General features: G+C 31.3%; 4 protein-coding genes across 6 annotated transcripts in view; 1 reads left to right on the forward strand and 3 right to left on the reverse strand.

Annotated features, from left to right (window-relative positions):
* Cad96Ca (tyrosine kinase receptor Cad96Ca) overlaps nt 1-6190 on the forward strand; it is a 47391-nt gene extending 41201 nt beyond the window's left edge. For 2 of the 3 annotated variants that reach the window (XM_085186835.1, XM_085186834.1), the window contains exons 5-11: nt 190-300; nt 1370-1508; nt 2058-2209; nt 2652-2834; nt 4000-4139; nt 4659-4800; nt 5265-6190. In XM_085186835.1, coding sequence (XP_085042961.1) covers nt 190-300; nt 1370-1508; nt 2058-2209; nt 2652-2834; nt 4000-4139; nt 4659-4800; nt 5265-5489 — 1092 coding nt within the window. In that variant the 3' untranslated portion in view covers nt 5490-6190. The remainder of the gene's footprint in view (nt 1-189; nt 301-1369; nt 1509-2057; nt 2210-2651; nt 2835-3999; nt 4140-4658; nt 4801-5264) is intronic. The other variant, XM_085186836.1, reaches the window with a different exon arrangement.
* Nucleotides 6191-7005: 815 nt separating this feature from the next.
* LOC146538110 (uncharacterized) lies at nt 7006-9000 on the reverse strand. The gene has a single exon (XM_085186727.1). It carries the CDS (start codon nt 8998-9000, stop codon nt 7006-7008), a length of 1995 nt encoding a protein of 664 aa, XP_085042853.1.
* A 2094-nt stretch (nt 9001-11094) lies between these two features.
* Nucleotides 11095-19889, reverse strand: CAH3 (Carbonic anhydrase 3). Its single transcript, XM_085187162.1, has 6 exons — nt 19742-19889; nt 18616-18765; nt 15710-15848; nt 13981-14177; nt 13004-13143; nt 11095-11252 (listed from the first exon to the last, which is right to left on the reverse strand). The coding sequence occupies exons 1-6, from the start codon at nt 19797-19799 to the stop codon at nt 11127-11129; spliced, it is 810 nt and encodes a 269-aa protein (XP_085043288.1). The 5' UTR covers nt 19800-19889; the 3' UTR covers nt 11095-11126.
* A 90-nt stretch (nt 19890-19979) lies between these two features.
* Nucleotides 19980-25173, reverse strand: LOC146538112 (carbonic anhydrase 1-like). Its single transcript, XM_085187019.1, has 6 exons — nt 25042-25173; nt 24544-24571; nt 24018-24185; nt 23516-23763; nt 22163-22372; nt 19980-21915 (listed from the first exon to the last, which is right to left on the reverse strand). The coding sequence occupies exons 1-6, from the start codon at nt 25171-25173 to the stop codon at nt 21811-21813; spliced, it is 891 nt and encodes a 296-aa protein (XP_085043145.1). The 3' UTR covers nt 19980-21810.
* Between the last annotated feature and the right edge of the window lie 762 nt (nt 25174-25935).

Consider the following 25935-nt stretch of genomic DNA (forward strand, 5'->3'; position numbering starts at 1 on the left):
CACACTCATGTTTGTACATGCTTATTATTATTTATGAATAACGAATTTACTAATCATTTATGTAAAGTGTTATTATCATACTTATTAAAATCAATATTAAGTTAATATTGAAATAAAAAGTACCGCCTTTAACTTCGAAATTAGTAGAATTCTCATTTTACAGCAAATCCTTGTTCCAATTGTCCACAGAGCAAAGACTCGAGTGGTATCGTGCTACAAGACCCACATGCCTTCAATATGTGGGATCGCCCACGAGCCTATTCAAATCGTTATGAGTCCTGGGATAACAACCATTTACAGGTCAGGTTTTGACCTTGTCTTTTCCTCATTAAATTCCTTTAATATTTTTTAAATGACCTTGAAATTCATCTTCATCTTCATATATAAATATATTTTAATCCCAATATCCTCATAAAGGTATTTACACTCTTTTTAAATTGTTGTGTCTATATATATTTACAGTGTATCTAATTATATTTATTCATACTATATTATAATTTAAAATATATTATGAAGAGTCGAATTTCTTATAAGTCTTAGGGAAGTACTACGCCTAAATAGTACCATTAATAGTGCAATATGGCTTTTAGATGTGTTGTCTTTTTTGATGGGTTGAATTTCAGAAAATCTAATGATTAGTCACTCGTGAAGATTTCAACTCTCATTAATTTCATCTCTCTCTCTGTCTCTCATTAATTATCCCGCCAGTCAAATATCTACTTAATTAAGTATAGAAAACAGATCTTAACTCCGCAGTGACAAATTAATTTAAAGATTTTTTGCTACTATGTTTCTATAATCGTGACTCCGAAACGTGAGTAACAATAAAATGCTCGTTACGTTTTCTTCAAAGCATAATAATTTCTATGATTGCAGCGCAGCGTTATACTTAATGTATTTTATTTGTAGAATATTTGTTCGTTTTGTTTTAACGTTCGTGGTCTAGAGGGGTACTAACTAACGAGTTAATATTTCACATAGCCTTAATATTTGTATCCGTATGATATATTTTTATCATTACATATTTCTACTTAAATATTTAGGCTGTGGTCATCTACTGTTAAGATATCTTTCCTCCTTTTCCTTTTTATTCGCATATTCCTTTAGTATTCGCATTTTAGAAATCTTTGGAACATTACATTATTATTATTATTTCAATTATAACTTCGTTTTAAATAAGAATAACAATTTTGGCTTATAATTAGTAAGAACTTTGTACTTTTGTCCCTTTGTATATCTGTTATTCAAGTACCATGAATTGTAAAGATTTTTTTATATTAACATATCTTGAAGCCTAATTATAAATATTACAAAATAATACAGTAGTACTTTTTTAAAAAAAATACCTAATCAATTTAATATTTTACAGCTCTCTGAAGAAACAACGATAAGCAAAGAGGAAGCTCGGGATGAATGGGAGTTCCCAAGACATCGAATTAGAATATTTAATATCGTTGGTGAAGGAGCCTTCGGCCAAGTGTGGCGAGCTCAAGCTATTGACATCGATGGTATGTGAACATTTATCATATACCAGCGACACGCTCGCGGCTTCGCCCGTTTGAACTAAACGTTTATTTATTTACCCTATCCCAGCTTAATTCAGTCTATTCCTACACAAAAAGTAAAATAATCAGACTACAAATTATTTTTCTTTTGACATCAAACATTAATTGTCTGTACATAATAAATAGACAATTTACCCAAATGGAGATGAGCCCTTTATCTCCGGATGCGATTTTTCACTAATGACTTTCCGGGACAGTTAAATAAATGAGTTCATTTTACCCGGTTCTCTTTTCTTATTTATTTTCTTTAATGTTTCTCCTATCTACAAATTAATTTTGAGAATTGAGAAGAATTCATAGTCATTTACCATATCAGACCTAATTTTAAAAAAAAAATCTTAGGTTATATCGGTTATGACTTAATTCAAAAAAATCAGGCTAAGTTCAAATAAATGAAAATAATAAAAAAAGAGATTGAATGACAATGAAATGTTCATTTATTTTAATATAAATTTCAAATAGCCAAATATCTAAAATATATTTTATTTTCAGGGAAGAAAGGTGAGCAAACTGTTGCTGTTAAGACACTCAAAGAAAATGCATCAGAGAAAGAGAAATCTGATTTGCTGCAAGAACTAGACGTGATGAAGAATTTAGGACCTCATCCAAATGTAGTTAGGCTTATAGGATGTTGCACTGAAAAGGTACATTTTATTACTTTTTTGTAAATAATTAAAAGTAAAATGCACTACATCATGTAGGAGAGATGATGAAAGATAAATTAGAAAAGGCACACTTACATTAGTAAAACATATTTACAAATGTTTGATGCTATTCATGGGTTCATATTATTATAAGAATCCTATGTCAACCCATATCACATGATTCTTTTTAAGTTTTTCTATCAAAAGTTATATAGAGACCGCTACATTTACTTTCACCCTCATAGGATGTCAAAAAAGCACACAGTAGGTACATGTGGTGTTCTACCTTTTTCCATTATCGAACAAAATATATTCGAAAAAAATTATCATGAAATTTCTTATTATTAAATACTATTACAATTTTTCAATTAAAAATAAACCAATTGCGCCGCTTATTTTAGTCTCTCAACATCTATAAATCAATTTGTATAACATACAACAGGAACCTACATTCGTTATCATGGAGTTCGTAAGCCTCGGAAAGCTGCAAGAGTTCTTAAGGGACTCTCGGGAGGAGCGTCACTATGGGAACACACATGGCGGCAGTCAATTTCTTACTTCGAGGGATCTCACTCACTTCGCTTTCCAAGTTGCGAGAGGCATGGATTTCCTCAGCTCAAAAGGGGTAAATATAACATTTAATGCTTCAATAGTAGTGTTTCAATGTTCCACCACTCATTGAATGCCTCCAGAATTAGGCGGAAAGTGGGGAACGGAATATCTTAACACTACTTTCCCTCTGGCTACACTGCTGTGTGCGTGAAGCTGATTTGATTTTATTTTATAACAGTGCATTTTGTAATTCAACTTGCTACCTATTGAAAATTCAAACAAACAACTATAAATATAAATAAAAATTCACACATATATTTTCTATATAAAAGGAACGAATATTATCTCAATTCCTGGTATATTGAAAGCAGGAATCAAATTCTACACCTTATTGCACGAACCTTTGAACGAACACATTCAAAGTAATATGCACATCAGAAAATACCATTGAAAATCAATTCTTTGTTAATAAAGAAATATAAGCTAACATTTTTATAATATGTATGTCTATAATGTATATATTGTTTTTAATTTTCTTTTTTAAATATACAATTTTTAACTAGATAATTTTTTAACATGCATTCTCTTATTTAATTATAATATATATTTTTGTCGTATACAATCCTCTTCGTGGGTACAAAACGACATCCATAGAAAATGACATTGGCGAAGTAATTTGTGCTCAAATGGCACGTTCCTAATGTCATAATCAAAGATCAAAATAGAACGAACAAACAGTTTGAATTCAATAATAATTTTGCGATATTTTAATAAAAAATGTATTTGATTTCTTAATCATTTAACCTTTAGAAATGTCAGTGTAACTATGCAGTGATCCTATTTCGCGGAACCGCAGGGTTGTTAGATAAAATTAATTGGATTCACAGCGGATTTCACTCGGTTGGGAAAAGGAAAAACTTTGCTTACTCTTCTGGATGGCTCTTGTTTCAACTTTACAAGTTTATTTCTTTTAAAGGAACTTTTCGTTTATTTAGAAAAACGTGTTTAAATATTTGATAATATGACTTAAGTGTCGTGATAATAATTTTAATTTGAAAAATCCATTTTTTTTTGTAAATTATATCAATTTGTTAAAAATATGTAATTAAAAAATTTATATAGCTTTCACATATTTTTGTTATTTTAGAAAAAAAATAAATACGTTTATATCGACGGCGCATATTTTATAGATAACTAAAACAAACATATTTTTGCTCAACATTTACATCATTTCACAGATAATACATAGAGATCTCGCTGCACGTAATGTCCTCATCACTGAAGAGAGAACATGTAAAGTTGCTGACTTCGGTTTCGCGAGGGACGTGGCTGGTACCCACGTCTATGAAAGAAAGAGTGATGGACGTCTACCTATAAGGTTATAAAACTTATTTGTACATTTAAATTTTGATGAAAGTTTAAGAAAAAATAGTTTTGGTGAAATAGGACAGTGTTTGATTGTACTCGTTGGTTTACGAATCATTTTCAATTTACCCGTCTAGTAAGATAAAGTGCGGCGTTAGGTTACGCCATCCACCCATAGCCCAACATGTCCAGAAATGAGCGGGAAATAGAGAATGTATGTCTGAAACAAGACTCGTTCTGCCTGCTCTACCATATGCAGGAAATGCGAAACCTTTTTAATTTTAATTTACTTAACAATTCTAATATCAAAATCCTTCAAATGAAGCAGCGTGAATTATTTTATCTAAAGCTTTTTCTTCAATGAATTTTATATTGAGTATTAAGTGTTTTGTTTCTAAAAACAAATTAATTATTAAGTAAATGCTCATGAAATATTTTACTGTGTTGTAATATCTTCTAATAAAATATTAAAATACACTTAGAATTTTGCTATTAAAATTTTTATCTTAAAGTATGTCTAATATTTTTACAGATGGATGGCACCAGAGTCGTTGTATGATAATATATTTAGTGTTAAGTCTGATATATGGAGTTTTGGAATACTTTTATGGGAAATCGTGACGTTAGGCTCCACGCCATATCCAGGCCTTTCTGCTGGAGATGTTATGAGAAAGGTAAAAATGATTTATTTATTATTAAATTCAGATTTTGTAAAAGAGCCCGACGTAGCGCAGAAGTGCAGCGTGTGACTAAACGGCACGATTTTGTTATTCTGTTATTCAATTCCCACCCGGAGAAATGATATATTATCATTTCCCCTGTGTGATAACAAGACAAAGCGCAGCGTTTAGTTCCGCCACTCAACACACAATGTCTCGAAAATTTATTGGAAGATCCCCATCTTCCCTAAAATTAATTAATATAAGTATTTGAAGTATTAGAAATAAATTTCCAAAATATTAAATAACAGCTTTGATTTATAAGGCTACATTTGGTGTAAAAGTAGAAGAAAAGATTTTTAATTAATTAAGACGAAAAGATTTTTAATAAGTATTTAATAATTTACTACTTACGTATAGAAAGATTAAAATGTTCAGTTTGTCATTTCTAAAATCAACAATAATTTAATTTTTCACAGGTTCGAGATGGATATCGTTTAGAAAAACCAGAACACTGTCGTCGTGAGCTTTACAACATTATGTACTATTGTTGGGAAGCAGAGCCAAGTTCAAGACCGGACTTTAAAGATGTAGTATCTCTTTTAGAAAGGCTATTAGGCACCGAAATGGACTATATAGAACTGGAACGCTTTCCTGATCATTCTTATTACAATGTACAGCATTTGGATGGTGAAAAATTATAATTTACTTGATAATTATAATTTTTGTCTGTTTAATTACTATGAAATTTACTTAACATTTTGATAAGAAATAATAATATTACTGATTTTTTGTTATTAGAAATATTTGAATATATTTTGTAAAAAAGTTTTTTTATACATATTGTTTTGTACATTACAGTATAGAGAAGTTGAAACGTGAAAATGTTTATTTATGTATGTAATTTTTCAAATGAAAGATATTAACAGAAGTTCTTATAAATATAATTATTGTATAATATTTTAAAAAATATTTATAGATTTTGTGGGTTAGGCTGTGTTATGTTAATCAGTATACAGTATATCTTATTGTACAATTAATAATTACATATTACGTGAAGAAATCAATTATTATAAACACTATTCTCATACGTATACGCAAAAAAGATCGTTAAATATAAACAGTTTCAAATAATTGCAATAAAAGTCACATAGTGTTTTAAAGTTTGATTTTATTGAGTAACGAGAGAAGTATTTCGATATAAGCAGGTTTTAATATTAAAACCAATTTTTCTACAAACAATATTACAAAAAATACATTAATAAAAATATTTGTATATTATTGAGATTACTTAGTGTATGACACTTAAAAAATAAAGTAGGTTCTAGTCTTGTATCTAACTATAATTTAGGCTCGGATTTAGTTTATAAATACTTTATGTATTTAGTAATAAATGTTGACTTAATATTGCATTTTTCCCTCATTTTCCTTAACCTTACTTTTATTTACGTATATTATAAACCGTCTTAAAAGTGGTAGATATTGAGTCACTACTTATGAATGTTAAAAAAATAATTCACATTTAAATGGATTTTTCAGATTTTCTTTTGTCTACCCTGCTTTTGGCAGAAATATCAAAAGCAAAAATATTTTTTTCGCTCAGTTAAAAAAATGTCTTTAAAACTTTAAATTATATTTCAAAATATAGGTAAATAGATTCTGAAAATGTTTAAAGGTTTGTATGCTTGATTATCCTTAATTAAGATTTAGACAGTATGAAAAATTAAATTCGAATTTTTATTTATACACAATTGAATGTATATACAAAAATAATATAAATTATCTTGTAAAGCTATGTCCCTTCTTTCTTTGAGGACCTAAATGAACCCGAATGCCAATCGAAATTTATATGAATACCATATATATATATATATATATAACTATTCTCTTAATTAGAAAGAAGCAAACATTATGGTACCGCTAGGTTGACCAAAAACAAGCCAGGCTGTAGCTATATTTAGAAATCAATTGAAAGCTTTACTTGAAGTTTACAGTAAATGCGCTTAAATCATCGGAAATGGTATTTCATTATTATATTGTATGTAAACAATATTAAACTATCCACTAACTATATTTTTAGAAACTATAACATGTAATTCTAATAATATAATTAAAAGCAAAATAAATTTTAATTTAACATCTGTAAAAGGATTAGTTAGAAAGTCTAAGTTCAAAATTCATGAAAAGAAACTATTTTAATGTTTAATTAACTATAATAATTTATTTACCTTTTAATTGTCGTTGACGGCTAGTATACGAGTATGTGGTCGTTGACAGTAATTCAAAAATTAAAACTATTAAACCGCCAAAAGCCCCCACAGCCAAAGCAAAAAATCCCCCCTGTAAATGTTGAACCGATAAAGCATAAAATTTTCCTTCAATTTTCGAAGTATTGACTAATCTGGATCGTTTCCTCATACTTAGAACATTGAAATAATTCCTTACCTTCGCATTTATACCCAACTGCTTGTATTTATTTAGATCACGTGATATTTCTCTTATAAAAGGGAATCCTCTTAAAGCAATAATTTCTAAAGGAACTGAAAAAGCATTCAAAGGAAATGCATAGTAGTTATTGTGACCATTACTGTCACTAAGTTCAGGTAGAACTGAAGAAAGATGAACGAGCTCGAAACGACTACATAGTACAGACAGATTTCTATTAACAACAACATCGTGCATTGCTTTTGTCATATTAGATATGGTAATCCACTTTTTGTCAATCAATTGGTCAAATGGATCCGTAGAATTATAAAATAAATCATGTAATTCTTCAGAACCACCTATTTTCAAATCTGTTTGCATTAATTTTTCAACTGTATCAATTTGATCTTGAAATGAAGGATTTTGTAGCATATCTATTAATTTTGTTTGATATGCTGTGAGAAAGATGATGCAATACAAGTTGAGGAATACAAAGAAAACACGCAAGCTCTCCTTATTTGGACGAACGTAAGCAACTAGACCTAAGAGACATAACCACGTATTGAGAAAGCAGTGCCCAAAACTCTGATTATAATTGGAATCTTTGCTTAAGTGACCTAGAAATACCCAAGTTAAAACACACGTAATAAATCCTGCTATAGCAGAAAACCACACAAGATTTTGAAATATTATATGTAAGGAGACCCAAGGTGGTGAAGGATATGCTCGCGGTACAATCCACGTATATGAATCGGATAAGTATGAAGAACTGCACTCGAAGTCTTCGTGAACATCATAATCAGGAAATATACCTCCCAACAGAATGTGCCCTTTTCGTGCTGACAATTCCTTCAGAGCGCCGTTCCACAGTCCTTTTTCATTTCGTTCACCTCTAAATGCATTAATTATCTCATATTCCACACTGAAGTTGAATTTTTTAAATAATAAATTAATAAGCCACTTTTCTATGTTTGGATCAAATTTATTTATGCTAACAAAAGGTTGTCTTTCTAATGCTAATATACGTAAAGTGCATCCTTGCATATCTAGTGGTAATTTATTTATCCACAAATCATTTACATATTTAACTTTTCCATTTTCACAGTAGTTTAAAACAATTGTTCTGTTTTCTGCGGTTTCGTTGAAATGACCGCAAAAATTTGGTGGATCATACGGTTGCCAACTGTAAATAAGTGTATTTAGAACATTTTTCATACTAGGAATGCAAATAATAACGTTAACAACATTGAATTTGAATAAGCAGCTTAAAATTCTTTCTGCTGTTCTTTTATTGTTAGTGTCAGTATTATTTAATTGAAAGAGTATTATTATAAATTGTGCTTGAGGATTCCAAAATCTGCTTCGGATTATTTTTCTTGCTATATATGTAAAATCTTCATAATTGTCTAAGATAATTAAGAAATAGTCAGCAGTCGGAGTGAAATTAAAAGGATCAAAGGACCAAAATTCGATATTGATATTTACATTATTATTAAAAATTGGTATATCATCCGGATTAGTTATTTCTACAGCATATTTTTCTGTTTTATGTAAAAATTTCAATACATCTCTTCTTATGTTGAAAATTTTAGCACTAGGTTCTTTTGGGCAAGCTAACACCAAGAATCCAGGGTTGATAAAATTTTCTTGTATTATATGTTTTAAACAACTAGTTACTGCTGTTGTTGACGTCCTTGAATATGTTCCATGAATCGTTTTTTGCATGTAAAATGACTGGGTAACTCCAACTCCTATCGATAGCAAACTTATAATGTTCAAGATATTAATCATGTCGCGCCTTGTCACGTCGCTGCAGTCGAGCTGGAACTAATTACACCATATGACGCTACCAAAGTTAAATTTTCTACGAATATGTAATACTGTTTACGTGTCCAATGTTATCTAGAAAGATCTAAAAATGCATTAAGCATTTTAACTTTATTATATGGCATGATGTTCAATAAATGTTTGATTTATTATTGTTGTTATTATTTTGAAAATTGTTTTAGCTATTATTTAAGACTAAAATAATGTTCACATGCATATAATTTGTAATTACTTGCAAAATTATATGTGTAATATTAGTTTTTTATTTCTATAGAAAGAAATCATATGTATGTGCCATATGAAATGAATGAATACTAAATATTATTTTAATAAAAAAAATAATGTGTTTCTCGAAACTAAATTACATTTATTATCTGTGGATAGAAAGTCTATCATTATTACATGTATTTTTTTATTACTTAAAAGTTATTAGTTCGTCCATATAAATATTATAAATATTCTCTTATCGACAAAATTTGTTACATATTTTGTCGATAAGAGAATATTTAAAAAAAAAACAATTAAAGTACAACACGCTGACAGCAACGTTGTATTTCTATAGTACGACTACTATTAATTAGATTACAAACAAATAAAAGTTTTAGGTTTCGCATAAAGTTTGAAATCCTGTAAAAGCAATTTTGTACTGTAAAAGTTTGCAAACATTGTAAATTAAATACTTACTATTAAAAAGTTAAACGTTCCCACAAAAGTACTACGATGGGACAGAATAAAATATGGCTATTTTTACAGTAGCAATTTAATTTTTTTATGTAACTTGTATAAAACAACTGTATATCTTTAACTCTAGTGAAATGCGCTGGAAATTTAACACTTATACAGAACTCATAATGAGAATCACTCTTGAAATTTGGCCTGGCTACAGAATATCAAATCTGCGGTATGCTGATGATACCACCTTATTTTCAACCAGCATAAGATATATGGAAGAACTTTTGCAAAAAATGGAACGAGTAAGTCTCGATTTTGGACTCAAGATTAATAAGATAAGACAAAAATTGTGATTGTCGATCGTGCAAATAACAACTCGCCAGAGATTAAATATATCGCGAATTGTGATGTGGTACAATCATATGTCTACCTCGGAGCGCTGATCTCAAATAGTGGAAGCCGTGCAGACGAGATCAAGCGACGCATAGCAATTTCTAGAACATCGATGAGTAAGTTAAGGAAAATATGGAGAAGCAGAAACATCACGAAAACTACTAAAATTCGATTAGTCAGGACTCTAGTGTTTCCCATATTTAGTTACGCTTGCGAGACATGGACGCTTAAAAGAGTGACGAGAAGAAGATAGACGCTCTTGAGATGTAGTGCTGGAGGAAAATGCTTGGAGTGTCTTGGATGGAATTTAGAACGAACGAGTCCATACTCCGGGAACTCGGCGTAAAACAACGGTTGTCCTCCATTGTCAAAGCACGGATTCTCACTTTCTTCGGACATATTTATCGACAAGAAGATATTTCCATGCAACGCCTTGTAATTCAGGGAAAAGTTGAGGGTAGCAGGCCACGCGGTCCCCCATGCGATGGACAGACAAGTCAAGGCTGCCCTCAATGACCTACGAGTGCGCTAGGCAGACAGTCAACCGGGTAGAATGGCGTCGGACTGTGTGGCGCACCACCAACCATTAAAAAAAAAAAGACGACCACAACCGCTCTGTCAAGAGCGAAACGACAAAGAAGAAGAAGAAAGTTCTTTTTTGAGATTGTGTGTCAGGAGTGGCTACAGATCTACCTTTTGGCTTGCACTCCCACCAGCGCAGCGTTGCTAAACGTACCAAAAACGATTTTAAGCCCATAATTTTAATTCCCGAGCGGATAAGACATGGTCCCTCTGTTCAAAAATTATTCTACGCATACTCAAACGAGAAGTCTTTTTTAGTTACTTTATTTCCTTTTAACAAAATCTAAGAAGGCTGATTCCTACACCCATACCTATAAGCACCTGCATCCAGGAAACAAAGTAAATTGGTAAATCATTACGCTACATAATAATTAACATTTCTAATCCGGAAAGGAAAATCAAACAAGAGAATGTGTACCAATATAATATTTATTGTAAATTTGTCAAAGTTTCGCCTTGACCTGTTTCACGTATATAACAGAGTGTCCGGGGGGGTGGCGTTGAGTTGGCCTCACGTTCCTCTCTATGGGAACACTGTCTGCTCCCTCTAATTGTCTTAATAGCCCCAACTGTTAAATAATAGATTATATATTAAAAACAATATTAAATGTTTAACGCTGTAAAATGTATTTTTTGCAGCTTCACGCTTTATGTAACAGTAAACGCGACATATTGCAGGTTCGATTCCTACTGATGAAAATAAAATATTTCATATTTTCATTCCCTCCCTTTGTTAACGAAGTATTAATAATATTCACACAAACAACAAAACCATTTAAGTTAGGCTTTAATGAATTAAAACATTTCGAGATTACAAGCTTACAATACGGTTGGGACGAGGTCCATTAAATTAAGGCCCTTTCAGTTTGACAAATACCCATTTGAAACTAAAGACAGATGTGTACAGGAAATTGGAAACTGTGCCTATATAGACGACGACATGTATCAAATAAATATCGTATGACTTACGACTTTTGGAGCAATTTATAACGTGCTCGCCATAAATTTTCAAAATATGGCAAGTACGTTTTAGATTACCAATTAGGCATTTGCCAATTATGGTCAACACGGTTTTTCAATACAGCAGTATTGGTGAAAACTATACTATATAAATATATCGAAAATGGAGAACGGAGTGTCTTAATGCTAGGTTCTCTCTGTCAACACTGCTATAAGCAGAATACAGCGTGAAGCTGTCAGCTTTTCTTAAAATTATACTTAAGTCAATCTATGAGAGCTACCTTTCATTTTCCTTTCCATTGCTGTCTAGCAATTTTATTATTTTCATTAACGGCTATCTATCTAGTTAACTAATATTGGACATACTAATCGATTTTACTTAATTCAATAAGTATTCTGTGTAAAATATAAATTATAGATTATTATTGAAAATATTTAAGTATATTATGTAGATAAAAATTAAACAACGTACGTAAATGTAAAGCAAACAAATTAAACGAACGTAAACTATTATCGCATGTTTTTTTTCGATAATAATCTACTTTAAATAGATAATTTATAATACCATTTTAATAATAATACGTATTTAAAATTAAAAAAAAAATACCCTTCATAAAACGAGTTAAAAATATGACTACATATGTTTATTTTCTAAAGAAATTTTGAATATACCTTTGTCTTTTCATAGTTCACATTTCACACTGTATTGTATATAAGGACCTAATCTTATCGTACAGTGATACCCAAAATATTAATTATTCGATAATAAAATTTATTAGAAATCAATCATTCGTTATTTCATTTAATATAATACTATTACTAGCATTGATGCTTTTCATGTTATTTTTGTCTCTTAAGTTATGTTATATTCCATTACAACTGTCGGAAGCAATATTTTATTATATAAATGTTATTATTATTTAAGAGAAATATTAGAGATTATAAAAGTGTCCAGTAGATTTTAACTTTAAACTCTTAAGTCCGTGTTTATAAACCAATCTCAACTCTAAGCTCTCTCTTAAAATCGATATCAGTTGAGAGCAGCTTAGTCTAGTACCATTGTTTCTATAAAATATATAAAAAATATTAAAATGTAAGTGACTTTTATATTTTTCCTAATGCTATCCATATGGAGCAGCATAAGAGGCTCCGAGGATAGCCTCGCTAAATGACTATCCAAAACAAAAGCATTTATTCAATTGGAACCAATAATTCCTGAGATTACCGCGTTCAAGCAAATAAAGTTCTGCTTTATAATATTAATTATAACGTTATAGATATTATAGACACAAAGCGGAGAACGGAGCCACAATAGAATTCAAATATATAGACAATATAACATTTAATAATATTACATTACCTGTTCAGATCCAATTTGCACTGGTTTCTCATATATGATCCAAGTAACGCATTCGGTGTACGGAGGCGTGGTGAGGGATCCTTTGTATGTAACGTAGCTCCCTGAGGTTACGTCCTCGGCGTTCATCCAGGCTAACGATTCTGGAAATACCAATAAGGCTATATTTAACAAGAGTGTTATATGTTTATTCATTTTTAGGGGTTGGTACCTCTTAAGGGTCACTTGTCTGTCCGTCTATCTTCCTTAAACACAAGAACCCTTGATCGGACCGATGCGCTTGTCCAGTTTCTTTATCTGTATCCTACACATAGCGGGTTTGACAAGGGAATCTAGGAACTTAGTGTTCAGATGGAAAGGTCTCTTTTTAATTAAATAGGTTTACGTTTTCAACAAGAAAGAGTTTTGCACTTTGTAATTTCCGCCTATAAATGAGGTAGTTCATTTCAACTTCTTTGGCTCGCGCGGTCCTTTCCGCCCGACTATTTATTACTGGAGATTTTTTATTTATTTATTATTTAAAAGAAATAATCAAAAATTATATAGTTGTATATAATGATAGAGATAAATCAAAACAGCTAATTAATATTGTTAACAAATATTATAATTTATCACAAACTCGTGTTTATTAAAGAGCGTTGAAGCAAAATTTGCTATTATATCTCGTAACATCATGTTATCTTATATAATTAAGATGTTAACTTTGAGAATGTTGAGAATAATGGACTTAAATTGAAATATTATTACACATATTATATTCGATCACAACAAAGATATCTCAAATTCTATACAACATATTGTAGTCAGATATAATTTAGTTTGCCTTTTATCTTTTGTCTATTGAAACAGATAAAATTCGTTGATTTGACATAATACCTAATTATTATTCCTAACTGAAAATATACAAAAGATATAAAAAGATAACTTTTTTCTGTGTTATCGATATCTAAGCGATTTTAACAGATTTTTCGGTACCTCACCTGCAGAAACTACCACACTGTGTTCCGGTTTCCTTATTTGCTCTAATCCCTCTACAAACTTGTCAAAGCTAGGGTTTGGTGCGTCCACAGCCTCTAGTAGATATCCAACGACGGCGAGCCCGTCCGCGTGCGCCACCGCCGCTTCTAGCGATTGGTATTTGCTGTTATAATGTACTAGGTGACACTCTGCAGCATATCTAGAATTGAATATAATTACTTAAATTTTTATTAATAAAAAAAATAAATTATCTTTTATTTTTTGATATTTCAAAAAATATATATTTTTTTTTGTTGTAACGTCATAGGATAATTTAAGAGCAGGTGTTATTCGTTATATTAATGGACACATTCCATTTAACATAAATATTCTTTGTTTAAAACATGTTTTCCTTCTGTAAGACAAAGTGCGACAACGGAATAAATTCGTAGATAATTAACGCTATAACGCATAAGTAAAGCTAGATATGTTCAATCGAGAACCGTTGTAGCGCAGGGGCACAAGTGTGTGACTGTAAACGCGACTGGTTGTGGGTTCGATCCCCACTCTAGGAAAATATTTATTTTAAACAAATATCTCTGGTGTCGGGGCAAAGCGCATCGTTAAGTTCCGCTACTTATCACACAATGCATCCAGAATTTGGCGAAAAATGGCAAACAAAGTTTTTTAACACGTGAAGCTGATTTGATATATCCAATTTTGTAAAACAACTATTCCATTAATAAAGCATCAAGCCAATAAAAAAAATAATTAAAATATTTAAATAGTAATATTTTCAACTATCATCATGATTTACTCTTTTCTTGCCTACCAAACAATACAACGTTTATCTATTATTTATCCTTTAAACTAATATACGATTAGAAATAATTTTAAAATATGTCACTATTGTTGTAAAGCGTCGATAGATGATCATTTTAATGGTTAGGACCTATTGAGTAAAGTAAACTAGCATAAAGAAAATTGAAAGTTGAGTGCTACGCGGCGAAATACAGCTTAAAATATGAAATAATTTTAAATGTAATAATTTCACCAAACGGGAATGAAATCCGCAACTATCACGTTTATAATTAGATGCTGTGTCACTTTGCCATAACAGCCTCTACTACTATACGCCTAAATTTTAATATTACAAACAAACCAAAATTATCTGTTAAATTCAAATTTAAACTATCAAATAAATTGTAAAAATACATACAATACGATAAACAAATCACAGGTTGTGATCGATATTCTTATACTGATTAATTTTACAATATAACTAAATGGTAGTAATACCTATAACATTGCATTCTGATTACATTGATAAAAATGCCTTTCGGCATATTTCAAAACGTGCTTTGACCTTTGATAAAGGACTGTAATAAATAGATAAGAGTTCTTTGAAAGGATTTTTTTAAATCTAGTATTCGAAATATAGAAAAGTTTAGTATACTTAGAAAAATTACATGAACGTTGTCCGTCTGTCAAGACCTTTTATCTGAAGATCGCCATTAGTTATCAAGCTTAAGTTAATAAATAGCAAATTTACGGTATCTACGCAGTTAAAATATATGAGCCTTTTGTATAAAATTAAAGTAATCCATCGTTATCAAAACCAAACTACAGGATACTTTTCCGAAACTTACAATAATGAAATTGATACGGAACACTCATTGGCGAGACTGACTCGCAATTTACCGTTTTTTTTTGTTTTTTTATTTGTTAAAGACATAAAAAAACTTGACTTACCCGTGACCATCGAGCACGTGTTCACAACCAGTAAAATCGTCTACGGACCAGTGAAAATGCATCTGTTCAAAGATATATTCGCCAATCAATGGACCTCCACTAAGACAAGGGCGTGTTTGGGAGTCCAATGTAAAATATGCTGCAAGACATAAAATACAGAGATGAATGTAAATAAAAAAAATATATATACATAAAAATATCTAAAGAAACCGGAAACAGGTGCGAGTCGGGCTCGTCCACCGAGGGTTCTGTACAAAAATTGGAAGTCTCGCGCTTTTTCTGAAATTCAGGCTTAGCTTAGCCAGAGCAATTTCATCTTATAATTCATTTGAACTAGCATCTTTAATACCAAATTTTGCCACCGTTTTAAGGCTATTATTTTTTAGGATTAAACACCACAAATGTACAGTTTTCATTTTTTCCTGAACTAGTACTACCTGTAAGTGCTAGCTGCCAAATTTCATAACTTTAGGTTAACCAGAGTACCGTATGAATTTTGATTCCCTTTATATTGTCGAAATACGCGTTTTATTGCGATATCAACGGCCATATCTTTTTTGTAAGTAAATATACTAATATGTTTTTTATTAGTGTCTCCTCTCCTTCCGCAGTCGCAGGTGTTCGATGCTGGATGTTGTGACGGGGACTTCACTGTAGGGTTTTCGGAGTGTGAGGTTGCCTCAGTTATTAAAGAAATGGTTAGAGGTAAGTCCCCCGGGCACGACGATCTCAGTGTCGAGCATCTGAAGTACGCAGGATTGCACTTGCCGCGAGTTCTTACAATGTTCTTTAACTTATGTATGAGTCATTGTTATTTACCGGATAAGTTAATGTACACTCTTGTTGTACCTGTTGTAAAGAATAGAACGGGGGATGCCTCCGACTTGTCCAATTATAGACCTATATCCTTGGCTACGATTATAGCTAAGGTGCTGGACGGTTTGCTTGACAGAAGATTGGCCGACAGTATCAAACTCCATGACTTACAGTTTGGTTTTAAGCCTGGTCTGTCTACAGAGAGTGCCATTTTCTATCTCAAGCAGACTGTGCAGTACTACACAGCTCGAAAAACTCCGGTGTATGCTTGCTTTTTGGACTTGTCGAAGGCATTCGATTTAGTTTCTTACAATTTATTGTGGAATAAGCTACAGTGTGAAACCGGTCTGCCTCTCGATTTTATATCAATATTTAAATATTGGTATGACAACCAGAGGAATTGTGTCAAATGGGCTGGAAAGCAGTCGAATGATTACAGTTTGGAATGTGGAGTGAGGCAGGGGGGATTGTCCTCACCCATGCTTTTTAACTTTTATGTTAACAAGCTGATCGAGGGGCTCAGCAGCACCTTCATAGGATGTCATGTAGGAGGGACGTGCATCAACAACATCAGCTATGCAGACGATATGGTGCTGCTGAGCCCGTCGATCGGTGCTTTGAATAAGTTGCTGCACATGTGTGAAGAGTACGCGGTGGCCCATGGGCTTAGATATAATGCATCTAAAAGTGAGTTCATGGTTTTTCAGGCGAAGGACCTGAGGAGTCAACGGACAGTAACTAGTGTTGATCTAGGGGGCACTCAGTTAAAAAGAGTTGACCGATTTAAATATCTAGGTCACTGGGTCACTGAGACTTTGTCAGACACGGTGGATATAGAAAGAGAGCGTAGGGCGCTGTCTGTCCGCTGTAACATGTTGATTCACAGATTTGCGCGTTGTAGCCAACAGGTCAAACTGACGCTTTTCAAAGCCTACTGTCAAACGTTCTACACGTGCAGTCTGTGCGGACATACGGCGCACTGCGCGTTCAATATAATAATGCTTTCAGGATGTTGTTCGATCTGCCGCGCTTTTGTAGCGCGTCGTTGATGTTTGCCGAGTCGCGTACCGATTGTTTCCCCGCGATTATTAGAAAGCGGTGCGCGTCGCTGTGGGCGCGAGTGCGCGGAGCATCGAACACCATCCTGAGCACGTTGGCTGACCGATGGGACTCCCCATTGCTTAGTCACTGGGCTAATCTTCATGCTCCTGCTACCAACTACAGTCAATAGTGTAGGAGTCTCAACGGAAGCCAGTTTTTGTTTGTATATGTGTGTGTTTGTGTTTGTATTAACATAGGGTAAGTTTTAATTGTTACTAACAAGTGGACTAATGTATTAAATAAATAAATTTATTATTTATTATTATTATTATTAGGAATTCATGGGGTACGGCTTCATGATCTAGAGATCATGTAACGAGACAAAGTGCGGCGTTGAGTCCCACCACTCAACACGCAGTTCCTCCAAAACTCACCACTAACACATTAACCATAAAAATCTTTAAGTTATAAAACAAAAAAACTATACTAATCTATCATAAAATAAATTCCAATGACATCATAGAAACGACAACAAACAAAATTGATCATACGTAAAATCCCCTAATACTCCTTTGACAGTTGGTCAGCTGATAAACGTTTCAAATGTCGTTACCAACTTTGGAGCGAGCACGTGTGATATCATCTTATCGATGGACAGTAATGTGCATATCTCGTAGCTATTTTATCTATTTAGGAGGCCGTTATGGCCCAAGGGGACGACGGTTGCGGGTTCGATCTTTCCTGGCGGATATAAATTTAAAAAAAAAAGTATATAAGTATGTTGTAAGTGTGTTTTTAATAAAAAAGTGCATAATTTTATATAGTATTTTTGTTTTCGGGGTAAACTTTTTGAAAGCAAAATTTTTGGGGTGGACATGGACCACCCAACCCCTACTCCTACCCTCATGAAGATACCCAACACATTCACAACTGACTGAACACCACCGCTTGTATTTTTTCTTTCAAATTAAAGTACACCCACTACGACCACAATAAATAATAAAGACTTATAAAGATAGATTAAAATATTTTTCAATAATATTACAAACCTGTCTGTCCTGTATTAAGGAGTACTCCGTTGGCGTCATTGTCCCAGTACCGTTTAAAGCGAAGAGGTTCAAGGGATGACCAAGTAGGGCATCGAGGCACGGATATCGCGATCGGGGACTGCGATGCTCTCAACTTTGATATTTGTTCAGCTGTCAAGGGAACATAATATTGTTAGAATTTTTTTTTTTTTAAATATTTGTGTCTACAAATTAAGTTTTAGAAGAAGTTATTTAGATTTATATTTTTTATTTAATCTAAAACAACACCCAAACCCACGACTAATTTTCAAATAAGGCATATATTCATAAAATAGGATTCAGGATAGGCAGAGGGAACCTAGTTTTAAGACGTTGCCCACTTTGCCCACTTTCCGCCCAATTCTGAAGACATTGCGTGTTGAGTGGTGGAACTCATTTTATGCCTATCTTGCTGTGAGTAGAATAAAGAGTACCGCTACAAAAATAAAACAACACAATTCTTATTAACCTTGGATTAAAGTTCCCTGTATAAGTACTTTACTTATCAAAACTTTATTATCTTTTAAATAATATTTCATATAATATAATAATAACATGGCATAAATTACGTTGGAAAATGTATTCCTAGAACATTTTAAAGACTTAATTATGCTATAATATTATTGTTAACTCTTGCTTCATTATCAAATGTTTTCAGAAATAATAACAGGGCTTATTATGTTCACAGTAAATCCTGAAAAGCTAGTACAATGTAAAATGGCTTTTACCATTAATTATTAATAATCATGAATGTAGCGCAAGGCCAGCCTTGGCGCAGGTGGGTTCTTTCCTCATATAAGATAGATATAGGAAAAAAATGATATAGATTATATCATATTAAAAATAAATCATCAAAATCAGCGTCACGCTTATCCCGTAACTTTTTTTCCGGTAATTAATAATTAACTTATTTTATCTACTAAGACAGCGGGAAACCGCTGGATTCAAAGGGCGCAGGACCGGACGGAGTGGCGAGCATTGGGGGAGGCCTATGTCCAGCAGTGGACCTTAAAAGGCTGATGGATGGATGATCTACTACAACCAAAAAGTAATTATTATATAACAATAAAAATAAAAAATAAAACAATTAAATTCCAATAGAACATACCATTAGACGCTGCTGCATTTGAAGGGCAAACTTTTAGTGACCTTGACTTCAGTGGCATTGTTACAAAAATATATTTCCTAGGAAACTACAATATGTACACTCTACCCTAATGTATTAACTAGATTGAAATTCAACTCTTAAAAGAAACATAAAAGATAAGATAAAAAAACCAATATCTTTTGACAATTGTTCGATAACGAAATTATTTAATACAATATGTTATGAGGTAAAGAAAACATGACGAATTATATGAAATAAATATATTTTTCCAAATAGCAATGCTCTTTTATCATTAGATAAAATGTGTAAGAAGATTGTAGAAAGTTCTGAATTTGTAATATGCTCGTACATACATATTAAAGATATAATAAATATTTTCTTTAATATTTCAAGCTTAATTATTTGTAAGTAAAAATTCTTGGTTAGGCACCTTTGGGCACTTTGGGATAAGCACATCGATATGTGGTCGAGAAGCTATCGAAGAAAAGAGAGCTATGTTCTTTTTCCTCAGCTTTATTTACTCTTTAGATTAGATCCGATTTATAATATTATACACATGGATATTTGTATCGTTACTCGTAAAAACGTTATCAACCTATCTATCATTTATTATCAAAGGGTATTTATTTTGAAGTAAACAAAATTCTGATAAAAATTCCTCAGTAGCACCATTAAATAATCCTATTTAAAAGATTCATTCTATATCACTGATATGTTATTATGTTTTCTATATGTGTTTTTTATATAATCATTTAGCCTGCCGTCACTTCGTTTATTTGGTAATTTTTTTCTATGTTCACGATTGCCACAGTTATAAGAGAAAATTTGGAGACTTTTCATTTTCTTTTTTAATTTTCTTCTTTCTTTATAATTGAATTAGATAGATCGCTTATACTATTTCATTGCCATTAAATTTAATTGAATACTGCATTTTCCAGTTGCTACTTTTAAGTTCTTATATTGAGTCCAAGGAGCCACTTATTAAGGTAGTATTACATATATTTTATATTGACCGATGCTCTCGGCTTAGTTATGTAACGCTAAATGATTATATCTTTCTAGCAGGATCAATATAGAATATTTGTCATGTAAATTGCAAAAATTGTAGGAAATAAGAACGAACCTACAGTCACTGAATTGTGCTATCAGTTTCGGAAACCCTGAAACCTCGATTTTTTTTATTAAGACTCACATATATATTATTATTATTCTCATATCTGCTTTTAAACACATAATTCCATGCCTTATAAAGTACTTAATATATGTACAATAATAAATATAAAATTATTTTTTTAAATTTTTAATTAAAATAATGAGGCTCATTATAAACCCTATTTAATAACTTTGGTATGAAATGTGATAATAAAATAAAAATTAATTTTAATTTTCTTGTATGTATATACCACGTATATATTGTATGTGGCCCTTCCTTAAGGTGATTACCAAGTAAATGCAAAAATAATAAGCCGACTATAGTCAACCCCGAGTTCGACCTCTATACCATTAAAATAAAGTTTATTTTAGTATAAACGACAATGAATTGAAAACGCTTCAATAATTCAAAATATCTGATCGATATTGACTTTTGTAACTGCAGTCGTCTTCATACTTCATAGAAGCTTAATTAGGTGGAAAAATGGAGAGCAGAATATTTTAACACTCTATATTTTATTCCTACCCGTGGGTATACAGAATAGACATGCTGAAGGCAATCTAATTTTGAGCATAAAGTCCTTGCAGTGCCTAGCTATGGCATCAATATGTCATTTTCATTTCGGTAATGGACCGAGTCTCCAATATGAAACTATAGGTTTACTGTATGTCTGTGACATACGATGACGACCCTAGCAGTCAGCCAGCCCTGACGACATCTGTTCATACGTAACTACTATATTACTATTAATATACTGAATACACGTGTGTATCTTATATGCAATTGCAGTAAACATATGAACATTTTTAGAAAATATAAATAAATAATGTTATTTCAAAAAACCGCCACTATATTATACTATGAAAATAAATAATTAATAATTTAAATCTATTATATATATTTAATTTGAACTAGCTTAATTCATATAATAAACTTTTCTATCGTTAAGCGGGTGCAATTGACGTATAAGAGGATTTCTCTGTTCATTTCCGAATAAACTGCTAGCAGCCGTGATAGCTTCCTGGAATACAAATATCAATATTATTAAATTTTATCTAAAAGGGTGTTTTCGAGGAATTATTTAAATTACGTGGGAAGCATTTAAGTTTATTTAATTGATTTGGCCAGTCGTGGCGCAGGTGCACAAAAAAACATGGAGTATCCATAAACTTAATAAAAATAGTTTCCATTTTATTTTAGTAAAATTCTTATAGATAAATCAAATTAAGGGAAATAAAGAGAGTACCTTACATAAAGAGAGTTCTTACCCTCGTAATAGGTAGAGCTTTTGCTCTTACAAGCCACGACACAGCTTCAGTACATGGTGGAAAAGTTAAAGATCCATGATAGCACGCATACTTTGTCATTGGGGGGTTGAAGTATGCAAGTGGCATCGGAGACATCGATGCATTTGAACTTGATGATGTATGTTCCACTTGGAGCAAATCAGCTAAACCTTTTTGAGTGTGATTTTTGAACTGAAATGATGTCGAGGAAAAAACTATACTTATTTCTTTGTATTATTTTATTATTAACTAGTGTCTTCTAGCATAAAAAGGAGCTCTTTCGTTATTTAATACTTGTCGTTTTAAAGGCCTACTGCTCAGTTATCCCGAACTTTTCTGTCTGATCTTTTTCAACAACGAAATTTGACTGTAAATCCAAAGATCCATCCATCCATCCATCTGAACCATCAATCCATCTGAACCATCGCGTCAGATAAAAAATGTTAGGCACATATAAACAACTCTCACATTCAATTAGATAACATTATTTAAATTTTAAGATTTACTAGTCAGTTAATGCTAATATTCCATATTTATAATACTTAATTACCCTAAGCTTATATCCCTAAACTAGATTCCTTTCATTTTAGAAGGTGTTAAGTAATAAACTAATTAAGTATTCTGTTCGTGAATTTAACAATAGAAACAGAGATACGGCCTACGGGACACGTGAGAATGATATTTTATAATAATCTGATTAGGAAATTTACACAAACATTATATTAATTGTATTATGAAAATAAATATAAATCATTTTATAATTTAAGCAACAGTATAATTATTCTTAATTTTAATCGTGTAGGAGAAAGCGAAAAGAAATGCTGAAAAATGTTTGTATTTTAAAGATTTCTATCTTTTTTTATCAATGAAGTGAGCGAAGCTAGTGGAGCTGACAAGCGAAAAAATAATTGTGTTACAATAACAGACCTCCGGAGTAAGATTAGTTCTTCTAATTAATATTTAATTAAAGGAAATATAAGTACTTTGATGTAGCAACATTTGGCTAAAATTTTATCAAATAAGATTATTAGGTACCTAATTAAAAAACTTTAACAATAAAAGATATTATAATTAGACTTTGATTTTTCGTGATTTATTGGGGGTGGGGAAATTTTATATATTATGGTATAATGAAATGAAATATGGTGAAGATAAATATATCAAAGCTGGTTATTTTTTCGTTCAAGCATAATCCTAAAGATTTTTTGTTTTAAGGTACGTACTTCTATTATTAGCAGGATAAACATAGGGAACCTAGTATTAAGCCATTCTCTTGCCCAATTTCCGCTATTTCTTAAACATATAATTTCGCTTAAACATATAAAATAAAAATACCGTATAGAAATTAATCATCCCAACAATTGCTAAGGAATCACTACGTGAAGCACCAATAGCGTCTTCCAATGTTTTATATTCTGCAGATACGTGGATAACTTGGCTTTCGAGAGGGTATTTAACACCGCCTATGTTATGTTCGGAGGGCCAATGTAGGATCATTGAGTGAAATATATATTTTCTGCTGTGAGCTGTTCCACCATACAAGTATGGTTGGTGATTGTTTTCCCATTCACCGTAAAGGACCACTGGAATGATAGTTCTGGTCAAAAACGTTAAAAACTTATAAATAAAATTAGAACTTTTTAATTAACACAAATATATTAAAAAAATATAATTTAATGTTTTTCTGTTCTTTTTCAGTTAACATTTTTTTATTAAATCATTTTGATATAATACTGTATATAATACTGTAACTTGGCTAGACGAATTACAGTATAATAATATAACATTACATATGACTTCTGATTAGATAAATAATAAAAAAAAATAAGATCCATACCTCTTTTACCATCATTTGTCAATGTAAGACTTCGCGGGTACACATTGTAGTTTATAAAAGACAACTCTCGATATCCTTTGATTTTAACTAATCCAGTGTAAGGAATATCAACTGGCGATTGTGACTGTCCTCCGCAACTTGGATATGCCTTCTGCCATTCATTTTGATCTATTTATAAAGGGAAAGAAAAATGTTCCTATATATAAGTATTGCAGCTATCTAAATTCTAACAACATATAATTGCTGCCTAATAGAAACCAAGAATAGTAGATATTTATCACATAATTTTTATCATATAATTTTTGTTATATGAACAATCTGGTCACAACAGCTATGTTAGAAAATATCATATACAATAGTATCGGCTTTTCATAATTACAAGAAAATATGTAAATTATTTACAAACCCTTGTAACTCCAATCGCTTTTTCGTTCCGCTAAAACAGACCACAATTACATTTTATTTCTCAAAAATAAACTAAAGTAATAACTAAATTAAAACATTGAGCGCTAACAGCGAATATTACTTGGGTTTTTAGTTCTTCGGAAAATATTCTGAAATAAAAATAAATAATGAATCGTTTTTTTTATATATGTAAGTATATAGATTAAAATATTTATTTAAAATAATATAATAAAACTAACGAGACGTCTTGTGTATCTCGGTAATACTTTAGTAGTTGCTTTAGGCAGGTGAAAAATCCATACTGTTTTAGGCTGAAAATAATAAATTATTTCATTTTCTTTTTTTCTTGCTTCTTCACGCTTTATCCCGGGTATTGTAGAGTCAACATTGCATTTACAGTCACACGCTAAAGTAACGTGACGATAGCTCCTAACAATAAAAAATTCTTAATAATTCATATATATAAGTTAAAATGTCCATTTTTACTTATATAAATTAATCTTGCTACATAGACGTTCATACAATAAAAATGAGAAAAAATTCTTATCAATGGAAAATTCATTTCAATATGAAAGAATTGTAAAAGAATCTATTGAACATTTTTTTATAGAATAATTACCTTCCCTAAAATCATTCTGTCTCGAGCTTCATTGTCCAATTGTCTTTGTATATCGTCCGCATCGTCGGATAATGTGTTTGGACGCGTAGTCGTTCCATCTTGGGTAATGGCTATTGAAAATTCATATAACATCTTCATAATAATGCTTACAGATTCAATATAGACAATATGAAAGTTTATAGAGAAATTCTCTTATATATAACTTAATTGGGCCATGGAAGTGTCTTACATAATTTAATTAATACAAGAATAATAGTCTTTCTGTCGTTGTCGTTGAGTTAACCAATTCTAAATTAATTATGTCATACCTTTATAAGCATGGCTCGTAGCAATGACGAATGTTAAAATTACATAACATATTACATAAATATTTTGTACCATAAGTAAAGTCTTACAATTATCATTAAAATAGATTTCAATGTTTTATTAAATAGATTTCAAATTTTATTAATTTTGATTATGTTAATCAAAATTAATAAAATCATTACACAACTGCCTTTAAATATTTCGGTAAATTTATAACAGAATTGGTACTAAAATTACTTTACTAACTGATGTCAAGAATGATTGACGATATAGTAGGTCGTTATGTTGGAACTTTTTGGTACAGAATATAGTATATTATGTGCAATATGAACAAAATTTTAATAAAATTACAAAATACATTAATTATTAATAATTTAATTAAATTAATTTTAAAAATAAAAATGTAGAAGATATTCCTAGATACTTTTTAGTTTACTTATTTATCTATCATTACTCATAGCTTGTATGTGCATTCAAAGATCTAATTTTCCATTATTTAACAACTTAAATATATTTTTGACCGATTAGATTCTCTCTGTAACCGACAGTTCTGCCTACCCTAGGCAGATGGATCCTAGGAACCTAGCG

The sequence above is a fragment of the Heliconius melpomene genome, chromosome 6, assembly GCF_056956725.1.
Source record: "Heliconius melpomene rosina isolate 202511_hmr_F chromosome 6, ASM5695672v1, whole genome shotgun sequence".
Lineage (NCBI taxonomy): Eukaryota > Metazoa > Arthropoda > Insecta > Lepidoptera > Nymphalidae > Heliconius > Heliconius melpomene.